This window comes from Mesocricetus auratus, unplaced genomic scaffold (genome assembly GCF_017639785.1).
Source record: "Mesocricetus auratus isolate SY011 unplaced genomic scaffold, BCM_Maur_2.0 Super-Scaffold_100004, whole genome shotgun sequence".
NCBI lineage: Eukaryota > Metazoa > Chordata > Mammalia > Rodentia > Cricetidae > Mesocricetus > Mesocricetus auratus.
In genome coordinates this window covers 110109515-110134925 of record NW_024429189.1, presented here as the reverse complement: position 1 = coordinate 110134925, position 25411 = coordinate 110109515, and the positions used below count along the sequence as shown (strand labels likewise).

The following is a 25411-nucleotide window of genomic DNA, read 5'->3' as shown; positions in this document are numbered from 1 at the left end:
ATAGTGACAGTCTTTTCAAATGACTCCAGATTATGTCAAATGGACCAAACAAGCAAACAACAACAACAACAAAAAACCCCCAACAAAAACCAGAATGCCTTCTTTCTAAATAGAGAAGTCCTGATGGAAATTCACTGACTCCCAAAGTCAAGGGCAAATGAGGGGGTAGGGAAGTGTCTGCCCCTCTAGCTGAATGGTGCTTCACTAGTTAGTTGTGTCTGTGCCCTTTCAGAAAGGGCTTACGGCCCGATGAATGAGGAGGTTGTAGCCTCTATGGAATGAACTCTTTCCTATTCTGAAACCACATTCACCAAGGACAGGTGGCAGCTCTGAAGGAAGTAAGGTCTAGTAGACACTACCTCTGCTGGCCGTGTAAGTGTCCACGCTTTCCTTCTGAGGTGACTGTGACATGGTTTCAAAAACCACAATCGCACCTAATTCCCAGGCCTAGATTCATGTTCCATCCTCCTCTGGCAGTAGAATCTGTTCCTGGTGTGGCTGCAGGTCCAGAAGCCTTGATGTTTGTTACCCACCTCATCTTCCAGAGTGTGGGACTGAACTCCGATCCAAATTTAATGCCAGTGTCCAGCTATGTTCCTTTGTCCCTAGCTACATCCGGCTTCCTATAAGCTCAGGAGGTTCAGTGCTGATCTCTCCTTAAACGTCTGTCATGCTTTGTCACTAGCTCCTAGGCTCCACCCCCAAATCCGCACCCTGAATATCCCTTTGTATCTTTCCTTCCTCTTCCCTGGATTGTTGCCTGCTCCCAGTATGCCCTGCTCTTTCCAAGGTTTTCCTGTACTTCCTGATGGGCTGAACATTTCCTTACCATCCTGCATGACTTAGTTTGGTTACCAGCCCTCAGGACTGACTGTTATGGAACTCCCAGGTGGAGGTGGGCAATATAATTGCCACATACCTGTGTTTGGTTGCTGGCAGATTGTGAGCCTTGTAGAGCAAAAACTGTGATCTTGCTTGGTCCAACCTAGCAGGCTATTTATGAGCAAGTGGCTTGCATCTGAGGGAGGTGCTCTTTTTTGGTATTTGTATCTTTTCTCTTTTCTTTGTAAACAGTTAAGAATCAGTTTGTCTGCTTTTATCTTCCTTGTGCCCTTGAAATTGTGGACCATCCTATCCCAGCAGAGTCAGCATGTTTATGTCATTCTTGTGTTGTATCTCCTAGTCCCAAATCATTGAGAAATTATATGAGAAAATGTTACCAAGCATGTGGAAATTCTCCTTATAATTCTCACAGGAGCCATTGAGAGTGATAGGCTCTGTGTTCAGTCCCTCTACATTTCCTTTATTCACTAGGGACATTTTCATGGTTGGGAAAAGGGTCTTCGTTAGTGATCATTCTTGGGATCATGCCAAAAGACCTGGCCTGGATGCACTGAGAATGCCAGTCTCTGCAGAGACTCATAGGGAAGGTCCTGGCAGAGTTGGGCCTGTGACCAGTGTGAGCAGTGTCTAAAGGTGCTTGGGCACTCTTGGGAGCTGCATCCTAGTCCTTTTAAGTGTTCAGGGTCCAGGTGGGGCTTTGAAGACTCCAGGCCAAGGAAGGCAAAACCTTCTGGAAAACAGTTGCAGCTGTTGTCTTGCCAGGCATCATACTCTGGACTAGACCATTGTGTGTTCACTCCAGTGCCTGAGCATGAGGCCTCATAAGATAGGGCTCTGCTCAGCTGAGGAACCCGAGGCCTTCACACACCAGCCAGACACTACTGGGATGAGTCGGGATGGGAAGTGGTACAGGCCCAGGCTCTCTCTGATGGCAAGTCTGTGGACACCTTCTGGACCCTGCAAGTCTATGCAGGGCCCCACTAAGCCTAGGGAACGGTGCCAGATCCCCAAAGAATGTACCAAAAGAGCACCATTGAGTACTGGTGACAATGCTCATTTTCCAGGCTAGACAGACAGAAGCAAACTCCACTTAGAACATTACTTTTCCAATGCTTTTCAAGGAAATCACCTGTCCCTGTCCCTGTCCCTGTCCCTGCCTGCCTGATCAGTCCCCTCATCCTCACCTGCCATTTCTTCTTAGGAGATGGCTTCAGAGAAGGCCAAAGCTGCAGCTGGGGAGGCCAAGGTGAAGAAGCAGCTGGTAGCCCGGGAGCAGGAGATCGCAGCGGTGCAGGCACGCATGCAGGCCAGCTACCGGGACCATGTGAAGGAGGTGCAGCAGCTGCAGGGCAAGGTAGGCACGGGAAGGAGCAGGCCTGGTGAGCGTGGGGCACAGGGTGAGGCTCCATCTGGGGCCAAGGAGTCTGCTGGCATTGAGTTTGACTGGATGTTTGTATATATATCTGACGTTAATAACCTGGAAGGGTTAAAATATTTTTAAAGAGCACCTTTATAAAGGGTGGTGCCTGAGGAGAAGGGTTTCAGGCTCCAGTAAGGCTGGAGTGATGCTGCTGGTTACACTTTCTCCCATAAAGTAGGAGACCTGAACTTTCCTTTACCTGAGTCTGGAGACCAGCACTGGTGACTCCCTGTCTAGACTGACCTTCAGTGTCAGAGTCTGACTTTTATCTTCTGAAACCTATGCTTGGCTCATTCTGGGCATGACTGCCTCCTGCCACATGTCTCATGTTTGGGCTCAGAAGGTAGTTGTGCTTTGTGGCCTTGTGCTGTTTTTCACTCAGAATAGTACACATGCGTGACCTCAGGTACATGTGCATATATCTGAGGAGACAGAAGAGATGTGTTATGGGTGGTGGGGAAGGAAACCCACACTTGTCTCTGAGACCTTGACACTGGAGTAGCACCGTGCTTAGGCCCCTTGCTTCATGCACACTCCTGACTTACCTGGGTGCAGATGTAGCCTCCAGACCTTCCACTCTGAGCTGTGTGGCCTTGCTAATTGTGGTCTGGCAACTGTCCTCTGTATGTGGCTGACCAGCACTGATGTTCTTGTTGGTAACTTTTCAGATCCGGACTCTTCAGGAGCAGCTGGAGAATGGTCCCAACACCCAGCTAGCCCGCCTGCAGCAGGAAAACTCCATCTTGAGGGATGCCTTGAACCAGGCCACCAGCCAGGTGGAGAGCAAGTAAGCTGAATGTCCATGCAGAGACTTTGGTACCAGGTTCCCTAGAGCTTGGGTGGACTTAGTGGGTCTTTTGTGGGCTATAGTGTCTTTCTGGGCGTGGGGTTGGTGTGGCAGTCGTTTACAGGGCTTCCTGTGATTTTCTATTCTCCCCACATCCAGTATCTATGTGACTTCTGAGCAGTTGACTCTTGGCAGCTGGCCCAGAGCCCCTCATGTTATTGATGCCTCCTCAGAAAGAGCCAATGTGTGCCAACCTGCTGCCCATCCTTGCTAGTATATATGGTGTGGGGAGGGGCCTGTCACAGATCACCAAAGCCAGATTTGTTCTGGATGAGAGTATAGTTGTTGCAAGGACCTGCTGTGATCTGTCCTCTACTGGAAGGATGTGGGGACCGAGGAACTCTGTCACTCTGTCATGTGGAATCTGCCGTCAGGTTCTGGAGAAAGTTCTGAAGTCTGGGGAATTGTTACCAAGTGGCAGCTGCTGCCTCTCCTCAGTCCGGAAATGCTGCCTGGTAGGGGGTACAGACCAGCCAAGTGGCTTTTACCAGCCCTGTCTCTGTCTACAGATCCAAAGCAGTCCTTTCCAGGTCCCTTGGGCTTGTGTACTGTATGATGCCTGAGCTTTGTGGTGTAGTCTCTGGTATAGTTAGGAACCCTGAGTCAGAGAGCAGGGACCCCATCTGACAGTGGAGCACAGCTGTTCATAGCTAGATTTTACACTTCTGTCTGTCCCCTTGTCTTGTCTTAGGCTTTTTATGTGCTAGTGACAGAGGTAGACACGAGTCTCAGGCTTTCCTTTCAGTAAGTTTCCTGAAATTCTAAAATGTTCTTCTGGTCTGAGACCCACTTCAAAGTGCCACACTTAAGGCACTTTTTTCTAAGTTTCTTCATCTGTAGCTTTGAATGACCTCTTTAGTCATCTGCTGGGACAAGGAGCCAGGACAAGTGCCATCAGTGCCTTCAAGAGGCACTCCCTAGCCTGATCATCACATGGAGTTTGTGAGCTGCTGTCCAGCCCCTTCAAGGGGTGAGGGGGAGGTGCCTAGCACTATCTTGCCCTTGTTCTGAGTTTCTAGTAGTGTCTGGGAGAGGTCTTCTGCACCAAAGCCACATGCAAAAGACTCTTAGATAATGGGCCTAAGACGAGGGCACTAAAATAGAAAAGGGAAGATATGCCTGAGGGAGGGACTAGTTGCCAGTCTCTATCACCCTCCTTAATTGGGGCTGGGGACTGTCTTACAGGCAGAACACAGAACTGGCAAAGCTCCGACAGGAGCTTAGCAAGGTCAACAAGGAGCTAGTAGAGAAGTCGGAGGCCTCCCGGCAGGAGGAGCAACAACGGAAAGCTCTGGAAGCCAAAGCAGCCACCTTTGAGAAGCAGGTCCTACAGCTACAGGTGAGTAGCTTGGTAGCCACCTCAGTGTCCACCCGTTGCCCACCAAACCTAATTGTACTGAGTCATCCATCCCTTTCCATCAGCACAAACAGCTAGAGATGTAGTCAGTGTTGGGGCTTGAACCCTTGATCTTTGTCTTGTTAAGAGCAATAGTAAATGCTGGTGCTAAATATCAGTATAAGTGCTTAGTATCAGTAAGTATTAGCTCAGCTAACTGTTGTTGTGTCCTACCCTGTGAGGTAGGAACACAAGGATGCTTGTGGCCCAGAGAAGTGAAACAACTACCCAAAGTTTGCATGGCCAGGACATGGCAGAGTCAGAATCTGGATCTCAGAGTCCAGCTAATGCAGCTCTGGAGTGGCCAGCGAGCTAACTGGCTGTTTTTCAAGGGGATGCCCAATAGCTTGTGTGAGGTTGGTTGGCCTAGGCCGAGGCAGTCAGACTGTGCCTTGCTTCCTGTCTGTTCCTGGGCTTGATAGCAGCACCTGCTCTGCAGTGTGACATTGACAATGAGCCATGCAAAACTGCAGCTTTGTTTGTAGAGAGAAAGGGCTCTTTCCATTCTGTTCTTCCTTTGGCTGCATCTCCTTTACTGTGAGTCAGCTATCTTCAGGGATCAGGGCAGGCGAGGCCTACTGGGTTGGTTCCCAGAGCATAGGCATCAGGAGCTGGTCCTAACCCTGACTCTAGAGCCATCTCCCAGGCTTGGCAGAAAGGAAGTGTAAAATGTTTTTTGAGTTACTGATGGCACCTGCCCTCGTTCCTTGTCCCTGGATGGACTGAAGTTTAGAGTCTCAGCAGTGTTTATGGAAGTCCCTAGCCAGTTGGCATAGCATAGAACAAGCCGTTGAAATCCTTTGATGAGACTGGCTGTGTTGACCACCTTGTTCCAGGCTAAAAGACTTGTTGTCTCCTAAGGTGTATGTATGTGCTTTCTGTTAAGTTTTGAAGTTTTTGATTTTTGTAGATGAATGAACTTCCTGTAGTTGCTTGTTGATGAAGTCAGTATCTAGTTAATGTTGACCATGAGTTAAAAAACGTGCAGTCTCCCTGGAGTCTTGGTTGGCTCTCCTCCTTAATGAAAAGAGAGACACAGACAGGCCAGTGGTGTTCTTGCACAGGTGACATTTCTGTCCTGTCCCTGTCAGTACCAGCAGAGTGGTGAGGATAGTGGAGTCCAAGTAGGGAAGCAGGCTCCTGCTGTGATAGGTGGGCAGAGGAGAAGCAGGCCTGCCCACTGTGGGGCACTGGACCACTCTTTTGTGTCTTTAACTTGGAGCTGAGCCAACCTTTTGCCACATTTGAATGTACAGAAAGCATTACCCACCCTAAAGCCACCCCGCTTTCCCCTGTATAGTTCATGCTTTTCTATAGCCGAGGGGACACATCTTTAGTAAGGGCTGCCCTATCACTGGATTTAGCTCAGTCTCTGCGGTCTCATTAAAGTGATTGGGCTAGCATCACCTTAGAAGAGAAGGAAAGTGGTGTTTTCATTCTGTCAGTCCCTTAAAAGGGTTTGAGGCATGACCTGGAATATCACTTTAACTGACTAGAGTTATTTGTTGACTGTCCCCTCTCACCCAGCCATTCCCCAGACAGACTTGGGTTCTGTAGAGATCTGGTCCTTTGTAGAATTCGGCCTGTCATGTACTCCGTCCCCAGGAGCCCAGTGCATGGGAATGATTGACAAATAGCCTAAGAAGGATGGATGGAGATCACCAGAGATGAGAAAGGCCTTTCTGCCACTGAATGGGCAACAGAGAACATCAGGCACATCAAAACTGTTTGGCTCTGAACAAGGATGAGATGGGCCTGTCTGTATTTACATGGAAATCTTCCAAGTGCAGACTAAAAATAGGAGAAGTGGCCATTTTACAGACCAAACATGGTTGAACACTGATGGTTTTGTATGGCTGAACTTAACAGGTGAAAAGGCTGGAAGCGCCATATCCCTTAACTGTGTGCTTCTGTACGGCTGCTTTAAGGGAGAGAATTGACACTGTTGGACAAGCTGTTGTAATTTAAGAAAGGGGCTTGAGAGAGAAAGACACCATGCAACAGAGTTCAAGCAGAGGTGTTTTTTTTATTATGGGAAAGGAATTGTAAAAAGGGGAGGGAGAGACTGGCCTCCAGGGACAGCAGCAGGAGAGAGGAAAAAGGGGCAGAGAGAGAAAGGCAGGGAAGAGGATGGGAGGTGGGCAGGGCCATTTTAAAAGGGATTATAGTCAATATGCACAGGTGGTGCTCTTAGTGACTGCAGCTGAGGGTGTATCCTGTCAGGACCTCAAGGACAGGCCAATAAAGATGCCTAAGTACTAATAGAAGCTATCTCCCAAAAGGAAGAACTCTAGCAGTTGTCCTCCCATTGAAGGGGTGCTAGCTGAAGGAATATTTTATCCAGGTTCAAAATTATCCAGAAATAGTTTCTTCCTTGTTGAAATTACATTGTAAGAGTCAGTTCTCACCTATCATGTGGGTCCCAAGGATTAAATTCAGGTTCCCATGTTTGGAGGTAAGCACTTTCACCTGCTAAACCATGTCACTGGCCCTGAACTTTGTCCTTCGCCCACCACCCAGAGACTGCAGTGAGTAAGATAGCCATTTAAGAAGCATTGTTCTCTTCAGCCCCTGAGCTTACAGGAGCTCTGTCCCTCACAGCCCTTGAACCTTGTTCCTCCTCAGGCATCCCATAAAGAAAGTGAAGAGGCTCTGCAGAAGCGCCTTGACGAGGTCACCCGGGAGCTATGCCGGGCCCAGACCAGCCAAGCCAGCCTCCGGGCAGATGCTGAGAAGGCCCAGGAGCAGCAGCAGCGAGTGGCAGGTGAGTGCAGTCTCCGTGGCTTTCTGATGAGTCTACCCAGTGCCCTTGTCTCACTGGGAACGAGAGCATAGTGTTCCAGGACTATGTGCTGAGTACAGAGTAGGACCTGGAAGGATTAAACATGAGTTGAGGACTGTAGGACAGAGGCAGGGCCTGCCTACGAGGGCTGGATGAGGCTTAGGCAGGGCTGGCGATGAGAATGTAGCCGCCAGTCACTTACCTGCCATTCCTCCTAAATTGACGTGGGCATCAGCCTAGCAGCAGTGCTAGCCACAAGGACTAGTCACAAGAGTGTCTTCTGGACAGACAGTGTGTGAGGAGCAGAAGGTAAATACTTGACTTTCTAAGACAGATGATTTTTGTTACAACTCTGCTGTTGGGGCCAAAGCAGCCATTGATACCCTGTAGTCTGCAGTCCTGGCATTGAAACAAAACTGTTTACTGGGGTGAGCAGCTCTAGAAGGCTGGGTATGCCTTTAGCCACTGTGGGCTTTCTGAGGTAGGAGGGATCTTAAAACTAGGTCAGAATGATGGAAGGAGAGGCCAACTGGCACCAAGCCCCAAGAAAGAAGTACACTCAACCTATTAACCACTAGGATGAGAAAGCTGACTAGTTGAGCAGGACCCTCGTTCTCCTCTGAGTGGTAAAGTGTGACTGGGAGATTTGGGCCAGAGAAATGACTCAGCTTCACTGGCATTTCTCAGTCATGGTGCAGGGTCAAAATGCGCAGTGGGGGCAAGAGTGACTCCAAGGAGGAACGGGGTGAGATGAGGCAACTGCCATTGTCAAGACCCCTGGTGGCTTCAGAGGGGCTGGAGAGGAGGCAGACTGTCAGATAGTGAGTGCAGAGCCCATGCTTCAGTGATGGGGGCGAGGTGAGCTAAGGCAAGACAGCACCCATGATCCCACACCTGGGAAGCTGGGATCCAGGGTCTCTGTTGCCTTGTTCAGGCTCCATTTGGAAGCAACAAGGAGCAACACCTAGGGCCAAGCCTGAGGACCAGCCTTGAGGAGAGGGAGTGCCAGAGGCACTGGGCCCACTTAGCTGTGGGACTTCTGAAATGACCCTAGGAGGAGGATGTCTCCTGCAGAGAAGGGCCAGGGCAGGTCCTTGTGAAGGAAGGCCCAGTCACTAGATGTCACACTCTGCACTCAGTCTCAGCTCATATGAGCCAGTGTTTTCTAGAGAAGGAATCTTGTGCCACTTCTCCTGAGTGTACTTTGCTTGCTGTCAGTTTCCTATTGGTGGTTCATTTCACCTTGTAGTGCTCACAGATGTTGCTGCCACAGCATGTCGCTCTTTACCAGTCCACAAGAAGCTCCATGCAGATGTGTACTTTAAGGCCTCTGGGCTCAGAGCACAGCCCAAAAGGGAGCCCCTGGTACTCTGTGTGCGTTGGAGGAGGCAGTTGCTGAGGCCAGGCATTTCCAGACCCTGACCTCTTTCCTTGCCCTTCTACAACAGAACTGCACAGCAAATTACAGTCTTCTGAGGCAGAGGTAAAAAGCAAGTGTGAGGAGCTGAGCGATCTTCACGGACAGCTCAAGGAGGCCAGGGTGGAGAACGAACAGCTCACAGAGAGAATCCGTTCCATCGAGACCCTTCTGGAGGCAGGCCAGGCCCAAAACACCCAGGTGAGTCACTTCTCAGGCTAGTCTGAGGAGAGGGTGGACTCCACTGAGCAAAGGGCCTCCCACCCTGCCCAGTTCCTGTACGTGTGAGCCTCGTGGAACCAAAGAGCTTTCTGTGTTTCTTTCAGGCCAGCCAAGCTGAGGCCAACCAGCAGCAGACTCGGTAAGCTTCAAGGAGGACTCTTAGGAGCTATAAGGCTGTAGCTGGCAGCTATCGCCCACGTTGGCCATGGGCCCTGGAACGTGGAGCTTTCATGGGAATGCTTGGGTCTCCTGGGGGGGGCACAGGACCCTTTTAGAGTTCTCTTTTTTAACATGGCCCTTCAGTGGCATAGAGGACAGGAGACAGACTTGGGTAGGGAACAAAGCCACCTTGAAAGAGTTTTCCATCATTACAGCAGAAGCTGGGTACTCTTAAAAAGAAAACATACTTATTTAGCGTGCAAATTTGGTATCTGGCCTCTGGTGAGTGGCCCCCTTGGCTATCACATCATGGTGAGTGGCACTATGGCAGGACTCTATATAAGGAGGAAATTGCTTGTGGTGAGGCAGGAAAAGAAATTACTCCTTTTTAGGGCAACACTCCCATAACCTAACTACCTCTCCTAGGCCGTTCCTCTTAACCCCATTCCTTCTTAACACTGGAGGCTTCCATTGCACAAACCCTTGTGAACATAATAGTAAAACTCAGAGCAGGCTGTGCTGTCACTCTCCAGGAGCAAATTTAGCTGTGCAAGGGAAAGACTTCCTGCTAGTTCCAATGGTTCCAGAGGTGCTCTCATTTTCTGCAAGGTGAGGGGTTTTTAAGGGTTGAGGTCCAGAAGTCAAATGAGGAGGTGCGTGCTCCCCTCCCTTTCTGTTGGAGTAGTCCAGAGCACATTTCAGAGCTCATTTCCTTTGTGAGGTGACTTCCCTACCAGCCAGCCAGTTTTCCCCAGTGTCAGGAGCCATACAGACCCACATCAGGTCATTCTCAGGGCTATTGGTTGTTGTTGCTGAGGCTGAAGTATCTGGATGGGCCAGCTTGAATCAGTGCCTCTGGGGCAGATGCCTACAGGCTTGGGATGTGAGTCCTGGCTGCCGTGGTCTAGGGCCCCAGAGCAGCCATGTGAAGGAGAGGCATGGAGGATGGTCTTCATCTCCTCTATACTGGAAGTATCTTAGAATATCAGCCAACAGGATTCCTCATTCTTGTTGTCACTGCCAAAGAGCTGTTTCCCCATGTGCTTTACAGCAGTTGCAGCTCCCTAGCCATAGCCCTGGTGTCCACTGGGCTCTGTAACTGGGAAAGGGGGCCGTGCAAAAAACAATATTGGGAACCTACTACGAGACCTGGAAACCAACTCTCTCCATCTTTCTCAGAATGCACAGGCGAACCTCATATCTCCTGTGATATTTATAAGGTGGAGGGGTTGTGTTCATTCAGGGCTTTGAAGTCTGGCCTGATTGAGGCAGGAAGATTATAAGTTCAGGGACAGACTAGCCTACAAACCACCTCAGACTTTTGTATCACACAGTAAATTACTAAGATAATTAAGTCACACTCCAAAGAAGACGTCTTAATGTCTTGCCTGTTGTTGGTCTGTCCAGCAGGAACTTGTTGATTTCCTTCTGAATCACTGTAAGTTGCATGGGCAGGACCCTCCTGTTCTGAGCTGGAATATCAGCGCCAATTATTCTGAACTTTATAGCCACTTCCAAGAAGGTTATGGTCAGTGTGTCCTTGCCACTGATCTGCACTCTCCACTTCTTCAGGGTCTTGCCCTGGGCATGCTTGGGTGTTGTGCTGGAAGAGACTCTTGTATAATGCTGGCATTCAAGGGAGTAGCCAAAGGATCCCAGTGGACCCTTGAGGGTGGAGTCAAGGTTCTGTGGGCCTAAAACCCATAGCCACAAGGCCTACTAGAGTCTTCAAGGACAGGCCTGCTGTATTCATACTGAAAACAGGAAGCTGTGCCAGACTGAGTCCATTATGCGTCAGGAAGGTCAGAATGGTTGTGTGTTTAGCTCATGTTGGCTTTATAGTTGATGTTAGTGTGAATTAGAATAGTGGTTTTCAAAAAGCTTTTGACCATGCCTCCCAGAAGAAACATGGGTGTGTATATTCCCCTCTAGCTGACATTGGCAGTCAGATCCCTGCATCCCTTGACTGGTGGCAGCTCTCCTCTACCAGGCTTCCCCTGGCATCTCAGAGTTGCTCAAACTGCTGGTTCAGAATATCATTGATGTCTTAGGATTTTATTGCTGTGAAGAGACACCATGATCGTGTGGCAAGTCTTATAAAGGAAAACATTTAATCAGGGCTGGCTTACAGTTCAAAGTGTTAGTCCATTATCATCATGGTGGGAAGAGTGGTGGCGTGCAGGCAGACATGGTGCTGGAGAGGTAGCTGAGTGTCCTACATCTGGATCTGCAGGCAGCAGAAAGTGGCAGTGGCACACTGACTAAGCTTGAGCTTCTGAGACCTCAAAGCCTACCCTATAGTGACACACCTCTTCCAACAAAGCCATACCTCCTAATAGTGCCACTCCCTATGGGCCTATGGGGGCCATTTTTATTTAAACCACCACCGTTGACTACTTCTGGACTTGGGTTTCACATACCTTGGTTGTGCCATCTGTCCTACATTCTAGTGCAAAAGTTAGCCATTTGAGGCTCATCCCTGAGAGCCTTGAGTATAGCTTTTACTCAGTGTGGTGAAGGTCAATGAAGCTTACTGGAGAGCACTGGAAAGATGGGACGTAACCATTCTGTAGTGTAATAGGTTATCTTCTGCTAACTCCTCAAACCTCAGTCCCAAGGAGAAGGAGCGTGTAAGTCTCTGAAGAGCTGGAAGTCAGTGGGCCCTTGAAAGCTGCTAAGAACAGTGGTGCCCAGAGTTCCAGTGCCAAAGGTGACAGCACTGCCCCAAGTCCTTTGCATAGTTCCGAGGGCCAGGTATGCACCACAGAGAGGGCTCAGCTGACATGGGCTAGTGGCAAGGTAGGACCTGGACTAGAAAGAAAGGTCTTAAAAACCTTACTTCTGACTCTCACCTGGGGCTATGCCCTGAGTCCTGGCACTTACGGAGTGGAGAAAGAAGCTAGACAGAATGGCTTTTCTGAAAGCTTATGCCCAGGCTGATGGGAGGGACTTCAAGCTTGGCCAGGTGCCCAGGCAGAGAAGAAATGAGTTCTTGGAGCCAAGACTGAAACCTCATCATAATTCCCCTCCCCCACCCCACCCCCAGTCTCAAGGAGCTGGAATCACAGGTGACCAGTCTGGAGAAGGAGACCAGTGAGCTCAAGGAGGCTATGGAGCAGCAGAAAGGGAAGAATAATGTGAGCAGAGGGCCCCTGCACTGGGGTGGGATGAAGGAGGCAAGAGGAGCCTGTGGACAAAGTCCTCCCGGAGTCACCTGAAGACTCTCTGTGTAGACCACCCAGTCCCCACGGGACCTGGCTTTGCCCCCAGCTCTTTTCTGTTGTTTGCGCTGGGAGTTTACGGTGCGTGCTGAGACTTTCCTGCTTCTCCACGCCACAGTCCACAGCTGTCCCACAGCAGACTGCCCAAGCATGGAGCCACCTCTGCGCTGGCTTGCAGTGTGCTGGTTGGCCTGGCTCAGGACTAGTCGTCCTTTGAACAGTCCAGGGTGGGGAGTGTGCTGCTGGGAGAAAGGAAGAGGCCATGCTGAGCAGGTGGCATGCCTCCCCACTGAGACTGTGTTTACACTGGTCTTGTCTCTGCCCCCATAGAGAACGAAGTCTCCAGGGCAGTCTCCAGGCCAGAACTGTGTCAGGGGCTGTGCTTTCTGTTTTGGGGGCAGGAACCTCTTCCTCTGAAGAGATAGGCTAGCTCCCCACTCCACTTCCCTGAAAACGGCAGGCCATTTTACCTTGTGCCTTGACCTTTCCTACTTCCGGCCTGTTTTGTATTGAGCTCCTGCCCTGAGAGGCCATGTGTACATAAACCAAGGAAAGGAGAGTTAGTCCCTGGCAGGTTCTGTGAGATGTCCCTGTCTGGGCTAAGGGAAGTTCTATGGGCCCTGCCTTTGCTGAGACCAGCATGAGGTGGCCATTGGGGACCATGCTATAACTGACCCACACGAGCTGCTGACTTTCTCTGGTTCCCTCAGGACCTCCGAGAAAAGAACTGGAAGGCCATGGAGGCACTGGCCTTAGCCGAGCGGACCTGTGAGGAGAAGTTGCACTCCCTGACCCAAGCCAAGGTAGGGGCACCTGCCCATCCTGAGTGCTTTGGTCAGGCTAAGGCTGGACCAGCAGTACCTGTCTACTTCAGCAGACACCATGAGACACAAACTATGGATGGCTAGCTGTGACCTCAGAGTAGCTCCTGTATCCAGCTCAGGGTCCCCAGCGCTCATGTCCTCCTCTTTCCTTTCTCCCTCCCTCCTTTTTCCTTTTTCCTTAAGATGGAGAGAAGACATTTGTGCCCTCGATGTCTTTCCCGTGTTGAGAGGAGCGCAGACTCTGAGTAAGCCCAGGGTTATGCAGCTTACAGCCTCTGTGCAGTTTTCACCCTGGGTTAAGTTGAATATTCTTGCATGCTTCTCTGGCCCTCTGAAATTATATTGCATCTCAGGGAAATAGCAGTGAGCATCTGAGTAAAGTCCTCTAGGGCCTTGGTTGGCCAGGGGGCAGAACGGATTGTCATCCCTGCAGTAGTGACACCCACAGCTCCTTGTACACCTGTGCTCATCACATGTTTCCATCCCATGTGAATGACTGTCTCCTGTCGGCATCACTTACACAGGAGTGTCCGTCTCCATAGGACAAGCTTTGCGGTGACTCTCATGGTTCTCCTGAGAAGCCTGAGGGCTTTCAAAGACAGACATGGGAGGCTAGCCTTGGCCACACTACATTCTTAAAACTGAAATCAGACTCCTAGAATCTTAGTGCTGTTAGTCCTAGAAATGACCCATGACCATCTGACATGTTGATGTGGAAATTGTGGCCTAAGCAGTTACCGACTGATAGAGGTAGAGGGTCCCCACACATGACGTGTTGTTTGCCTTCATGCATCAGCTATATATAGCCAAAGTACTGCTCACAAGGTTGGGGTCCTTGCCACCCCAAACCTCAAGCCACCTTCAATGGTGTGGAACTGCCTGTGAGTTCTGTGTGTCTCAGATTTAGACAGAACTTTTCTTTTAGGACAAAGTTCCCTGGGGCCATTCCACAGATTGATGTCCCCAGGGGACACACCTGTCCTGGGCTTTGTCTCTTGGCTCCTTTATTTCTTCTCTGCTCCCCTGTCCCTCCATCCCCAACCCCTACCTCCCCATCTCCACTTTGTGTAGGGGCTCTGGCACCCTCTGGAGGGCCAGTGAGGAATGTCAGACTTGGCACAACTTGGGATGAGTCAAGCTTAGGTCACATTCACTGTGTTCTTTAAGTTGGTTTAGCTCTGCCTAGTGGGAATTTGGTGCCCTTCTCCAAGGTAGCTGGAGGTGAGCCTCTTCAGCCTCTGTCCCTGTCTCTCACTGGGCCTAAGCCTGGTGGCTGCTGGGGATGCCCTACTTCTGCCTTCACAGTTTCCACCTGTACCTTTTAGCCTCTTCCTGCCCCAGCTGTACACTTTAGCTCGGGGTGTGTGTGTGTATGTATGTGTGTGTATCCTTGCACACACAAGCTGGAAAGGGAAAGTTTATGGGACCTGAGTGTCCGCTGGCTCAAACAAATAATCGGGCATAGTGCAAACAGCCTCGTTGCTCTGACCTGTCCCTCCCTTGAAGTGCTGAGGATGTGCATTTCTGGGGGCATAGGCTGAGTGCTACCCTTCTCTCTCCCGTCCTCCAGGAGGAATCAGAGAAGCAGCTCCATTTGGCTGAGGCCCAGACCAAGGAGGTTCTGCTGGCCTTGCTCCCAGACCTCTCCACCTCAGCACACCAGGTAGGAAGAAGGATGGCCTCCCCGAGTACCCACTGTTGTCAGGGAGCAACCTGGCCCCATCATGCCTGTTTCCCTGCAGAACTATGCTGAGTGGCTGCAGGAAGTCAAAGAGAAGGGCTCTGAGCTGCTGAAGAAACCACCTGCTTCCCTAGAGCCCTCCTTGGTAAGTGATGCTGCTGGGCATGGGTTCTCCTCTGGCCCCTAGGAACCAGGAGCCCAGCTTTTTCAGTCAGTCATCAAGAGAAAGGACTAACAAAACTCCTGATCATCTCTCTGCCCTCAGGACATAGTCTCCAAGTTGAGGGAGGCCGAAGAGACCCAGAACTCCTTGCAAGCTGAGTGTGACCAGTACCGTACCATCCTGGCGGAGACGGTGAGCAGCCAGGGCCAACTTTGGTGGTGACTGTGACTCAGTGCTGTTCCTAGGGCACTGCCAGGAAGAAGAGCTTGGCATCTTTAGGGCAGGAGTAACATGGTTCTGTGTGACCTCAAGTAGCCCCCTTGCCCTCTCTGGGCCTCATTTCTTTAGCTGGATGGTAAACGGGATAGACAGAGCCCTCGGGTCTTTGTTTTTTAAGTCGAACAAGGGTGGGTTTAAGGTTTGGGGCTAGGAGAGATGGTTACAATAGGGATGCCTGGGCTGACAGGCAGGAAGGGAAGGACAAGGTAAGCCTAGGGTTGAACCCTTTGACTCCAAGAACAGTAGGAGTTCTGGCAGCTTTACTGCAGCTATAGACTTCATTTCCTGATGAAGCCCTGCCCTGGCCAACTTCTTTCCCCTGTGACACTCAGTCCATTAGTCAGTGAGGCAGAATAGTGCTGCCGAGGGTCAAGAAGATACAGTGTGTGTGTGGGGGGGTCAAGCTCAGGAGGGAGAGGGCCTTCCTCAGTGTCGCCTCCCCTCCAGGAGGGTATGCTCAAAGACCTGCAGAAGAGTGTGGAGGAGGAAGAACGTGTGTGGAAGGCCAAGGTGGGGGCCGCTGAAGAGGAGCTCCAGAAGGTATGGCTGGCCTACATGCTTCCTGAGCTTGCTGCACAGCCTGGGTGGGCCCTGAGCTGGCTGAACCCAGGAGCTGTCCCCCAGATTCTCACGCCTCATGGCTCTTCCCCTTTGTAGTCACGGGTCACAGTGAAACATCTGGAAGACCTTGTAGAGAAACTAAAAGGAGAACTTGAAAGCTCAGATCAGGTATGTCTGCCTCTGTTCTAAGGGTTGCTTTCTGTTGTCCTATAAATTTGCTGATCAAGCCGGGCAGTGGTGGCACATATCTTTAATCCTAGCACTTAGGAGGTGGGGGCATGTGGATCTCAGTGAGGTTGAGGCCAGCCTGGTCTACAAAGAGCATTCCAGAACAGCTAGGACTGTTAAACAGAGAAACCCTGTCTGGAAAAACAAAAACAAAAAAACAAATAAAAATTGCTGGTCATATTCTGACAGTCAGCAAAGATTGCATGTGTCCTTGTTATGTTTTTCCTCGTGGACCCCATGTTCAAGGAGTCTGTCACTCTTCTGAGCAAGGGCTTTGTCCTATTGAGACTAAGTAATAAGCTTTTACAGCCTCAGTGGCCTGGGAGCCATGGGCTGTTCAGCTCTGCCCAGCAGTGACTTTGGCTGTAGACCTTAGAATTGAGACATGTGCTTATAGGGGCCTGCTGCTCTTCAGGGTACTGCAGCAACCTTGGCTTTGTAAAGGCGTCCCCTGGTCCTAAACATTGTCTACCTACTTCTCATCCAGCAGGACTGGAATTTGGGGTTGGTGTTCGATGAGGAGCTCTCTTGCTGGAGTTTGGGGTTGGTGTTCAATGAGGAGCTCTCTTGCTAGGGATTGTTTCTCAGTTTACCCAGTAGTATATTTACCCCTGCTTATTTCAGGGCCGACCAAACTTGGTACCTATCATCCCCACTCGTATAATTAGGGCCCCTGCTGGCCACTGAGGAGGCTCTGACAGTGTCCATGTCTGTCCCTGCCCAGGTGAGGGAGCACACTTCACTTCTGGAAGCGGAGCTGGAGAAGCATATGGCCGCTGCCAGTGCAGAGTGCCAGAATTATGCCAAGGAGGTAGCAGGGGTGAGTGAACCCACCATTCCAGAGGTCCTGGTCCTGAATGTCTGCCCCATGAAGCCTAGGTTACTGCCAGTGGCTCCTTCTTTACTGTTTGAGAGCTTGTCAACAGAGCCTTAAAAGCCAGGTTTTCAGGCTTTCATCCAAAGCCCTGCTCACACCCCTGTGGACTGACCTCCCTGAGGTATCTTGGGGCAGATTTCAGAAAGGCAGCTCCAAGGAGGGGCAGGGGCAGAGCCTTTATTTTGGGAGTGGCACCTCATGCTCTAGCTGGCCCTTCAGCCTCTGTTAGGCTTGCTGCTGTCATTGTTAGCTGGGACTGGATTTCAGTCTGCTGCTGTCTTGGGATTTCAGGAGTAGAATCCCAAACCTGGCACCTTCAGTCTAGTTTTGGTTGCAAACTTTTGCTCTTTAACAAGAGACAGTGGGCAAGTGTTTCTGAACTCTGGGTGTGCCGTCGTTCCTAAGTCAAAATGACAGGAAGTGATAGCTGGAGGACTCCTGCCCCTTCTCTGTCAGTCTCCCGGGCTTGGGTTCCATCTCAGGGTTAGGTTTGGACTCACTGAAAACGGTTTTGTTCTTTTTTTCTCCTCTACCACTCACCTGGTGTTTCCCCTGAAGTTGAGGCAGCTTCTCTTAGACTCTCAGTCTCAGCTGGATGAAGCCAAGAGTGAAGCTCAGAAACAAAGCACTGAGCTTGCCCTGGTAGGTTGGCTTATGTCCTGGGTAGGGGAGTGTGGCATTGGCATGTTGTGACATTGGAATGGATATATGTGTGTGATTAACTTGGTGGTGTTTTGATATGCATGCTGAGACTCTGCAGCTTAGCAGGGCATGCCATGCTTTAGTCATGTAGTGCAGACTTGATGGGGCTTGGCATTATGCCTAAAACTCTGAGCTGGGCTAGTAGCTGCCAGCGGCCAGCGTGTTCACATTCCTTTTCCGTCTTTGGGAAGACCTGATCCCTGCTCAAGGCCCAGTACTGTGGGACGTACAGGCCTTGTTAGCCTGCTTTGTCACCTGACCAGTGCAGGATATAGGACCCCTGACATCACAAGGGGGTCCCTCATTGCCTTTTGGTGGCATGCTCCCTCTGGCCCGCTGCCAGGCACTGGGAACAAATAAACCTGCAGAGTTGTGAGGGGCTGCGTTATGCAGTTTGCCTCCGAAGCAACCTGTGTGACCCTGCTGCCTTTTAGGTGGGAGGCAATAATTGCATCTCGTCTGGGCCCCCCAAAAGGCCATGAGCAGACTACATCCTTGCCTCTGTTCCATATGGTCTCCTTGGCTTTGTGTGGTCTACAACTACTGAGTCACTTTGCTCCAGGGGGTGGGGTGGGGGTCACCAGTTCACCTCAGAAAACACACACAGCAGGCCTCTGTTAGGCTCAGGGTTAAGTGTGTGGTCTACCCCTCCTGGAAAAGGGTACTGCCCTCCGCGTGTGGGCGTGCGGGCGTGCGTGCATGCATACCTTCATGCCACCAGCTGTGTATTTGTACAAATTCACCCCTCCCTGTTTCAGGTCAGGCAGCAGTTGAGTGACATGAAGAGCCACGTAGAGGATGGTGACGTGACTGGGTCTCCAGCTGTCCCTCCAGCCGAGCAGGACCCTGTGAAGGTTAGAGTGATGAGCTGGTCCTCAGATGTGTCCCTAACTCCTCAGGTGATACTCGGGGTGGGCAGCCCCTGTGCTGACTAAACCGAGTGTAGGTGCTTCTGAGCCCCACTGCTAGCTACCCTCTCTACCCTGCTGGTCAAGGTCAGGTACCAGGGCCTTTAGCCCTCACAATACCAGGGGCTCCTGGACAGGCTCGCAGCTTGGGTTTGGGTTGACAGCCACAAAAGGGATTTGTCTCTAGCTGTGGCCCTTTCTTGGGTTATTGCTAGCAGGATATCTGCCTTCTAGACCAAAGGAACAGCCACCAAGAGCAATTAGCAGGAGGCAGGGACTTGTCGGTCTCCCATGTTGAACTTGGGATCTGCCTCATGGCTTTGGGGTCTTTCCTACCCTGTGAGTCCTGTGAAAGTCTCCTGAGATTGCAATGTCGCCCTGGCATCCCTTTGCAACTTCTCTGCTTCTCTCTCGAGTCTGAGGCACTGTCAGTGACTCACCAGGGCAGGGAGAGGCCCAAGGAGTCCTAGAAGGTGGAGCCTGCAGTCTCAGTCTGTCCCCAGAGGGTTCTGTACCAGACTCTGCAGTCACATTTGTTGTGTCTCCATACAGCTGAAAACACAGCTGGAGCTGACAGAAGCCATCCTGGAGGATGAGCAGACACGGCGGCAGAAGCTCACAGCTGAGTTTGAAGAGGTTAGCCTCTGCCAAGTGGACCTCTGTCCCTACAAGCTTTCTGGCTTTATGAGAGCTTGGGCATCATCTCTGCCCTTCCCAGCTTTTCCACCAGGCACCTGGGCTAAGACGCTGTGGGGCACCATTGGGTAGCCAGTGCTGAGTCGGCCCAGGAGCCTTGTGGGCTCTACATCTTTGGGGAATCTGAAGGGTGCTTGCAGACGGATGTCCAAGCTTCTTGCCCATGTGAATCCAACCATGTGGATTAACCTGAACTATTGCCTTCTTTGGCTAAGGATGCCCCTACTCCACCCCATGCCCCTAGGTGAACTTAGCCAGGTTTGACTGCTAGGCCTCTCACTCAGACCTGTCCCCTGTCTAATAAGGCTCAGAACACAGCCTGTCGGTTACAAGAAGAGCTGGAGAAGCTCCGTGCTGCTGGTCCCCTGGAGTCTTCAGGAATAGAAGAGGTTATGCAGCTGAAGGTAGAGGATGGAGCTGGGTATGGGGAGAACTTGTAGATTTTCAAGGCTTTGGTCACTGTCTTAGTCACTGTTTTGTTGTTGTGAAGACACCATGTCCAAAGCAACACTTATAAAAGAATGTAATTGAGAAGTTTATTTCATTATCACGGCAGCATACACGGTGTTGGAGCAGTAGCTGAGAACTGCATCCTGATCCACAGGACAAGAACGAAGTGGACTTTGCATGGGCTTTTGAGACCTCAGATCTCACCCCCAGCAACATATTTCCTCCAGACACACCTGCTCCAATAAGCCACACCTCTTAACAGTGCTACTACCTTATGACTAATCACTCAAATATATGAGCCCATGGAGGTCATTCTTGGCCTTGGACAGGGGCCAGTCCAGAGAACCACCCAGGCATTGACTTCTCTTGTCACACCTAGTGGGGCGTGGGGGCACTTGACCACTAAGCCACATCTCCGTTACAAGTTAGTATCATCCTTTAAATGTAAGCGCTATATGAACTGAAGTCATGTTTCAGGTACGCATGTAGTGGCCTTCACACTGGGCAGTGCACAGTAAGCCATCAGACCAGAAAGCTGTCCTGGCGGCAGACAGAATTATCAGCAAAGGCTTTCCTTCCACTAGCACTGTGCCTGAATGACCAGATACATCTATCTGCCTTGTGTTCATGGAGGTCCTCAGAGCTAGCTCTTCTCCTGGTACAGTACATGAGGCCTGACTTCCTTCAACCCTCTGGCCCGCAGGAGAGACTAGAAAAAGAAAAGAGGTTAACGAGTGACCTGGGGCGTGCCGCCACCAAACTTCAAGAGCTTTTGAAGACGACCCAGGAGCAGCTGACAGAAGAGAAGGACACGGTGAAGAAGCTGCAAGAACAGCTGGAAAAAGCAGTAAGCACTTGGTGTGGGTTGGACTGCAGGGCTAGCCTCCAGGCCTCAGTGGGTTAGTCCATGCTGTTTAGGGGCCCCTGGGAGGCAGGACACTGGGCACCAGCCTGGGCGGGCGCCTCAGCCTGGGCGGAGCCCGTTGTGTGCAGGGTCACAGATCTCAGCCACACTCGTATCTCACCTTGGTGGTATCATAGGGTCTCACCAATCGCTGTGCATGTATGCCCCCACCCCAGAGTCAGCTCTGGGCCTCCACACTCTCCAGACTGACAGGCTTGCTTTCTCAAAGTGCCTGGAGGTGTCTGTGGAGCTCCCCCAGGAAAGCTTCATGGGTCCTGGGCATAGGGCAAGTAGGGGGCGATTCCTGGTCTGGCCTTCCCTTCATATGTCCACTTTGTTCGCAGGAGGATGGTAGCAGCTCGAAGGAGGGAACCTCCGTCTGAGTCTCCTCGGCAAACTGTTCAACTTACCAAAATGCCTTACACATTCCTTACAAATAAACCAACCAACACCGAGTTATCCAGGCCCATCTTCCAGTGAAGCCATTGGAGACAAGTCTCAGAACCACAGAATTAAATCTTCCAGATCCCCAGTCTGTAAAAGAACTTTTGTCACATTTGATAAACACTATTCCCGGGAGCAGCCCTGGACCACCTCGAGCAGACGCCAAAGCCCTCATCAACACTGACAGACCAGAGTGTGCTGGGAGTCCAGGCCGCTTGGGATTATGTCAATCAGTGCAATTGTCTGTATTTCTCAGTGGGGCCGGGTCGGGAAGCAACAGGCCAGGTGGTGAGTTCTTGGAGGCTGCTGAGCAGACTGGAGGGCCCAGCCCAGCCCAGCAAGGCTGCAGCCCTCACCCCTGGAAGTTGCCAAGCAGAACTGACATGTGACTGCCTGGATGTCAATGCCATTAAAACCAACGTGTTGCCCGGCACTGGGGTCTTGTGTGGTGATCTGCTGGGCCTCCTCCATCTAGCTGCTGAGCCCAGGAGGAGGAGTTAAGAGTGGCTGTCCCGAGAGGTGCATTTCTCTGAAGGCTGGGACCCTGACCAGATAGCATGGGAATGGAGGCCACTGCTTCCTGTCTGTCCCACCCCCTCCACTCACTTCCTAAGTTCCAGTGCTCCTGGAGCAGGGCAGTGAGCTGAGACCCACCAGTGACCTGGATAAACAGCTATGCCTTGGGGTTGTTGTCAGGTGCTGCCACCAACTGCCCTCAGGCAGTAGCCACTCTAGACTTCCTGTGACTCAGAGCTGGCAGCGATTAACCTGATCTAGGGCAACCTCTCCCAAGTGCGGTGTATGGGCTTGTATTGATAGGGGGAACCTGGAGTGTATGACCAGTGTCACAACAGGCTGAACCATCAGGAAGGGAAAGTGGCGCCATCCAGTCCTGTCAAGCTCTTAACCAAGCAGCAGTTCCCATCCCCTAACATACCACCCTCTAAATCCTGAGAGATTTGACTGGCTGAACGTGGCTGGGGGACAGCTGCCCCTTGGAATGCCAAGTATTACGGGGTAAGGGTGACTGAAGGGTACAAAATTCCCACACTGCTCTCTGGTTTGTATCACATGGTTCCGAGGTGGTAGGTGACCCTCATGCTAGCTGTCACATGAATCTTGGGAGATATCTCTATGCTTATCTGTGTCCTTCAGCCTCTTCCTCACATCACAGAACATCTCAGGTTTTGACACTATACCAAGTACTCTGGCCCAGCTTAGGAAGCACCTGTGAGGCACCAAGGCTTATGATGCTGCCTTCCGTGTTAATGAGCAAGATGCTGGGGGGGGGGGGTGCCCTGGAGACAGCATGTAGCTGTAGGTGATGGAAGGTGGGGAGAGAGTAAGGCTGGGATGGTATTAAGGTCATGTGATTGGGCAGTATAGGAACAAATATACCTATTTTACCTGTTACAGAGCCTTCAAGAGGCCACGGAGGAGGGTGGCTTCTGAAACTAGACTTTGGCCTTGTGTTTTCCCACCGGGAGACTGAGTAGGAGGAAGAAACAAAAGCATAAGGAACTCCATCTAAGTCAGTGGTTCTCAACCTTCCTAAGGCTGCAGCCCTTTAATACAGTTCATATTGTGGTGACCCCCAGCCATAAAGTTATTTTTGTTGTGATTTCATAACTAATTTTGCTGCTTTTATGAATCATAATGGAAATGTTTTCTAATGGTCTTAGGCAACTCCTGTGAAAGGGTCCTTGGACCCCTAAAGGGATGGCAACCCACAGGTTGAGAATTGCTGCTTTAGGTAGTCTATGAGGTGAACTGAACCTTATGGGAATAAACATGAAGCCCAGATGGGTTAGTAATGGGGGAAAGACTTGGAAGTAACAGCCCACATACTTAGGGGAGATGCTCTGTGATGCACAGGAGTGGGAGACTACACTACACTTTTTGTTTTGGTTTGGTTCTGAAGACGGGACAAGAGTTCTGGAACTCTTTTGTAGACCAGGCTGTTGTTCTTGAGCTCAACAGAGATCTGCCTGCCTCTGCCTCCTGAGAGCTGGGATTAAAGGCGTGTGCCCAGCTACACTCATTTTGAGGAAAGAGGAACTGAGAAAAGGTGGCAGATACTGGAGTTACCAAGCTATAGATATGCTTAGCACTCTCCTCTACTCGGGCCGCAAGTAGGAGCCATGTCTCTTTGGGGAAGGGGGTTAGATAAGACAGCCACAGTGTAGGGAGAGGCCTGTAGGGGGCTGGCCTGGGCACCGCCTGGATGCAACAGCATCTCTGGTTCAAAGGGCCCATCACACCAGCAGAGGGAGCCTGAGTTTGCCAGGCAGTAAACAACAGTGCTGGATTTTGCCTCAGACCTGACCACCCAGCTGTTGTAAAGGTTCTATCCTCGGGACTCTGAAGCCAAGGAAAGCAACTCGGAGCAGTGGCCTTTTGCAGAGTGTGAAAGAGGTTAGCAGGTAATGCCATCTCCCACTTTGTTCAACATGGTGAACAAACACCACAGGGGTCTGGCCAGTCAACTCCCTGCTCACCAAGACTTAAATGCTCATGCAGTCCAGGTTTCCAGTCCCTTGGCAGAGGACGTGGAAATAACAGGCGTCCTCTCTGCCAACAGTGCTCTCCTGGGGTGCCACACTTCCTCGAGCATCTGAGCTGCCTAAAATGCCTCCCTTTAGAAAGAAGGTCCCACCTGCCACCAGAGATGTCCTTGATGGCCAGTGTCCTGTGGCATACAGCACTAGCAGAGCTGGAAGCTCTATTGCACAGACCACTGCTGTGACAAGTACGTTGCCCTGGTCGTCTTTCATGAACCCCCAGTAAAAGTGTGGCCCACAGGCAGGATACAGGCCCATAGGCAGCTACATAGAGCCTGGACAAGGAAGCAGTATAGTACAGACAGGACTAACAGGCCACCTTAGCAAGGCTTCGGAGGGCAGGAGGCAAAGACACAAATGCCTTCTCACTGAACTCCATTCAGGTTTGGGTCTAATGTGTTCCAAGGCCAAAAGGGGGATGTTTTCTCTCACTCCTCATATCCCAGATCTACTAAACAGAACACACCATTTAAATTCCAAGGGTTAAAACAGAACTGGACTCACCACAGTAGCAGGGATAGCAGAGCTAGAATCGTGGCATCTGGGCTTGTTAAAGTCAAATTGCCCAGTTAGGTGAACCTGGCCAGAGGCTTCCCAGTTGCCCTGGGCGGCTGAACAGATGCCCCACTCTGTGGCTCAAGCCTCCCCAGGAACCCTGGTTCCCTGACCATTCTGTCATGCACTGCGTGTTCCTTCTTCCAGTGGCAGTCTGAAACTTACTACTTCAAAATGGCTCCAAATCCTTGGGCAGGTTCATTCTCCAGTAGACTACAGGAATGAAGCTGCCAATGACCTAGGCAGCTCTGTAGTAAGACCATAACTCAACTGTCCAAGTCACAGCTGCTTTCCCAGACTAATACTCCCAGAAGTAACAAACTTCATAGCTAGCTCCTGATGGAACTGTCAGCACTGGCCTCATGAACATCCTTCTTTCTCAGGGACCAAGGAGACCCACTAGATGAACCCTAAGCTGGCTTTCTACAGAAATTTTCTATGTTAACCCTTGATTGGAAGTGCCTTCTAGAAATAGCATTTCCTTGGTAGTTTTGTCCTTGACTAATGTCAACAAACATGTAACCTTAACTGCAGCAGAAATGAAATGAAATACTTGTTAACACAATGTCCCCTGAAGCTTCCCAAAAGCTACATATAGGAGACAAAGAGGTTCCAGGAATCATTAACACCTATCCCATTTCTGGAGACATTCATTTACAGACCCCTAAAACCCTTCCTGTGGCTTCCCTGAACTACACACCTGTGTGCCTGACCTTCTGAAGCCACAGAGCTGTGATGGCAGCAGCAGAGTATCACTTCACAAGAAGAAACAGTTCTAAAAAGCCCTGGATAGTACCTGGACCTCCCACGCGGTTCTTAACCTCATAGGCTCTGGGGCACACTACAATGGCTACTAAAAGCGGTTTTGCATAGTGTTTCAGGATGAAGAATGATAAGCAGCCAACTTTTAGAGGCAGTCTGATGAAAATACAATTACCATTTGGCTTGCAAAATCCTTCACAGAGACATTTGGATTAGGAAGAGGATGTCAAACTCTTACAATAACATTCTCATTTAAGCAGGAGTGACCTGTGATCCTAGTCATCCTTCTCAGAGAATTCAACAGCATAGGGAAAGTATACTGGCTTGTTTTGTGTCAACTTGACACAACCTAGGGTTATCTAAGAGGGAACCTCAACTGAGCAAACGCCTCCATTAGACTGCCCTGTAGGCAAGACTTTGGGGCATCTTCTAGTTGAAGATTGATACAGGAGGGCCCAGCTCACACCCTGCGCAAGCCAGTAAGCGCATTCTTCCATGTATGAGGTTGT

At 50.7% G+C, this 25411-nt stretch overlaps 1 protein-coding gene across 1 annotated transcript in view; it reads left to right on the top strand.

The window, feature by feature from the left end:
- Rrbp1 (ribosome binding protein 1) overlaps positions 1 to 21457 on the top strand; it is a 63316-nt gene extending 41859 nt beyond the window's left edge. Inside the window, 20 exon segments of the mRNA XM_040746396.1 lie at positions 2045 to 2197; positions 2932 to 3050; positions 4296 to 4449; positions 7132 to 7270; positions 8737 to 8906; positions 9032 to 9066; positions 12133 to 12223; positions 13018 to 13110; positions 14702 to 14794; positions 14874 to 14957; positions 15078 to 15167; positions 15702 to 15794; positions 15912 to 15983; positions 16768 to 16863; positions 17479 to 17562; positions 18381 to 18476; positions 19083 to 19166; positions 19532 to 19630; positions 20380 to 20523; positions 20925 to 21457. Of these exon segments, the coding sequence (XP_040602330.1) occupies positions 2045 to 2197; positions 2932 to 3050; positions 4296 to 4449; positions 7132 to 7270; positions 8737 to 8906; positions 9032 to 9066; positions 12133 to 12223; positions 13018 to 13110; positions 14702 to 14794; positions 14874 to 14957; positions 15078 to 15167; positions 15702 to 15794; positions 15912 to 15983; positions 16768 to 16863; positions 17479 to 17562; positions 18381 to 18476; positions 19083 to 19166; positions 19532 to 19630; positions 20380 to 20523; positions 20925 to 20963 (2028 nt within the window). The 3' untranslated portion in view covers positions 20964 to 21457.
- The last annotated feature ends 3954 nt before the right edge of the window (positions 21458 to 25411 follow it).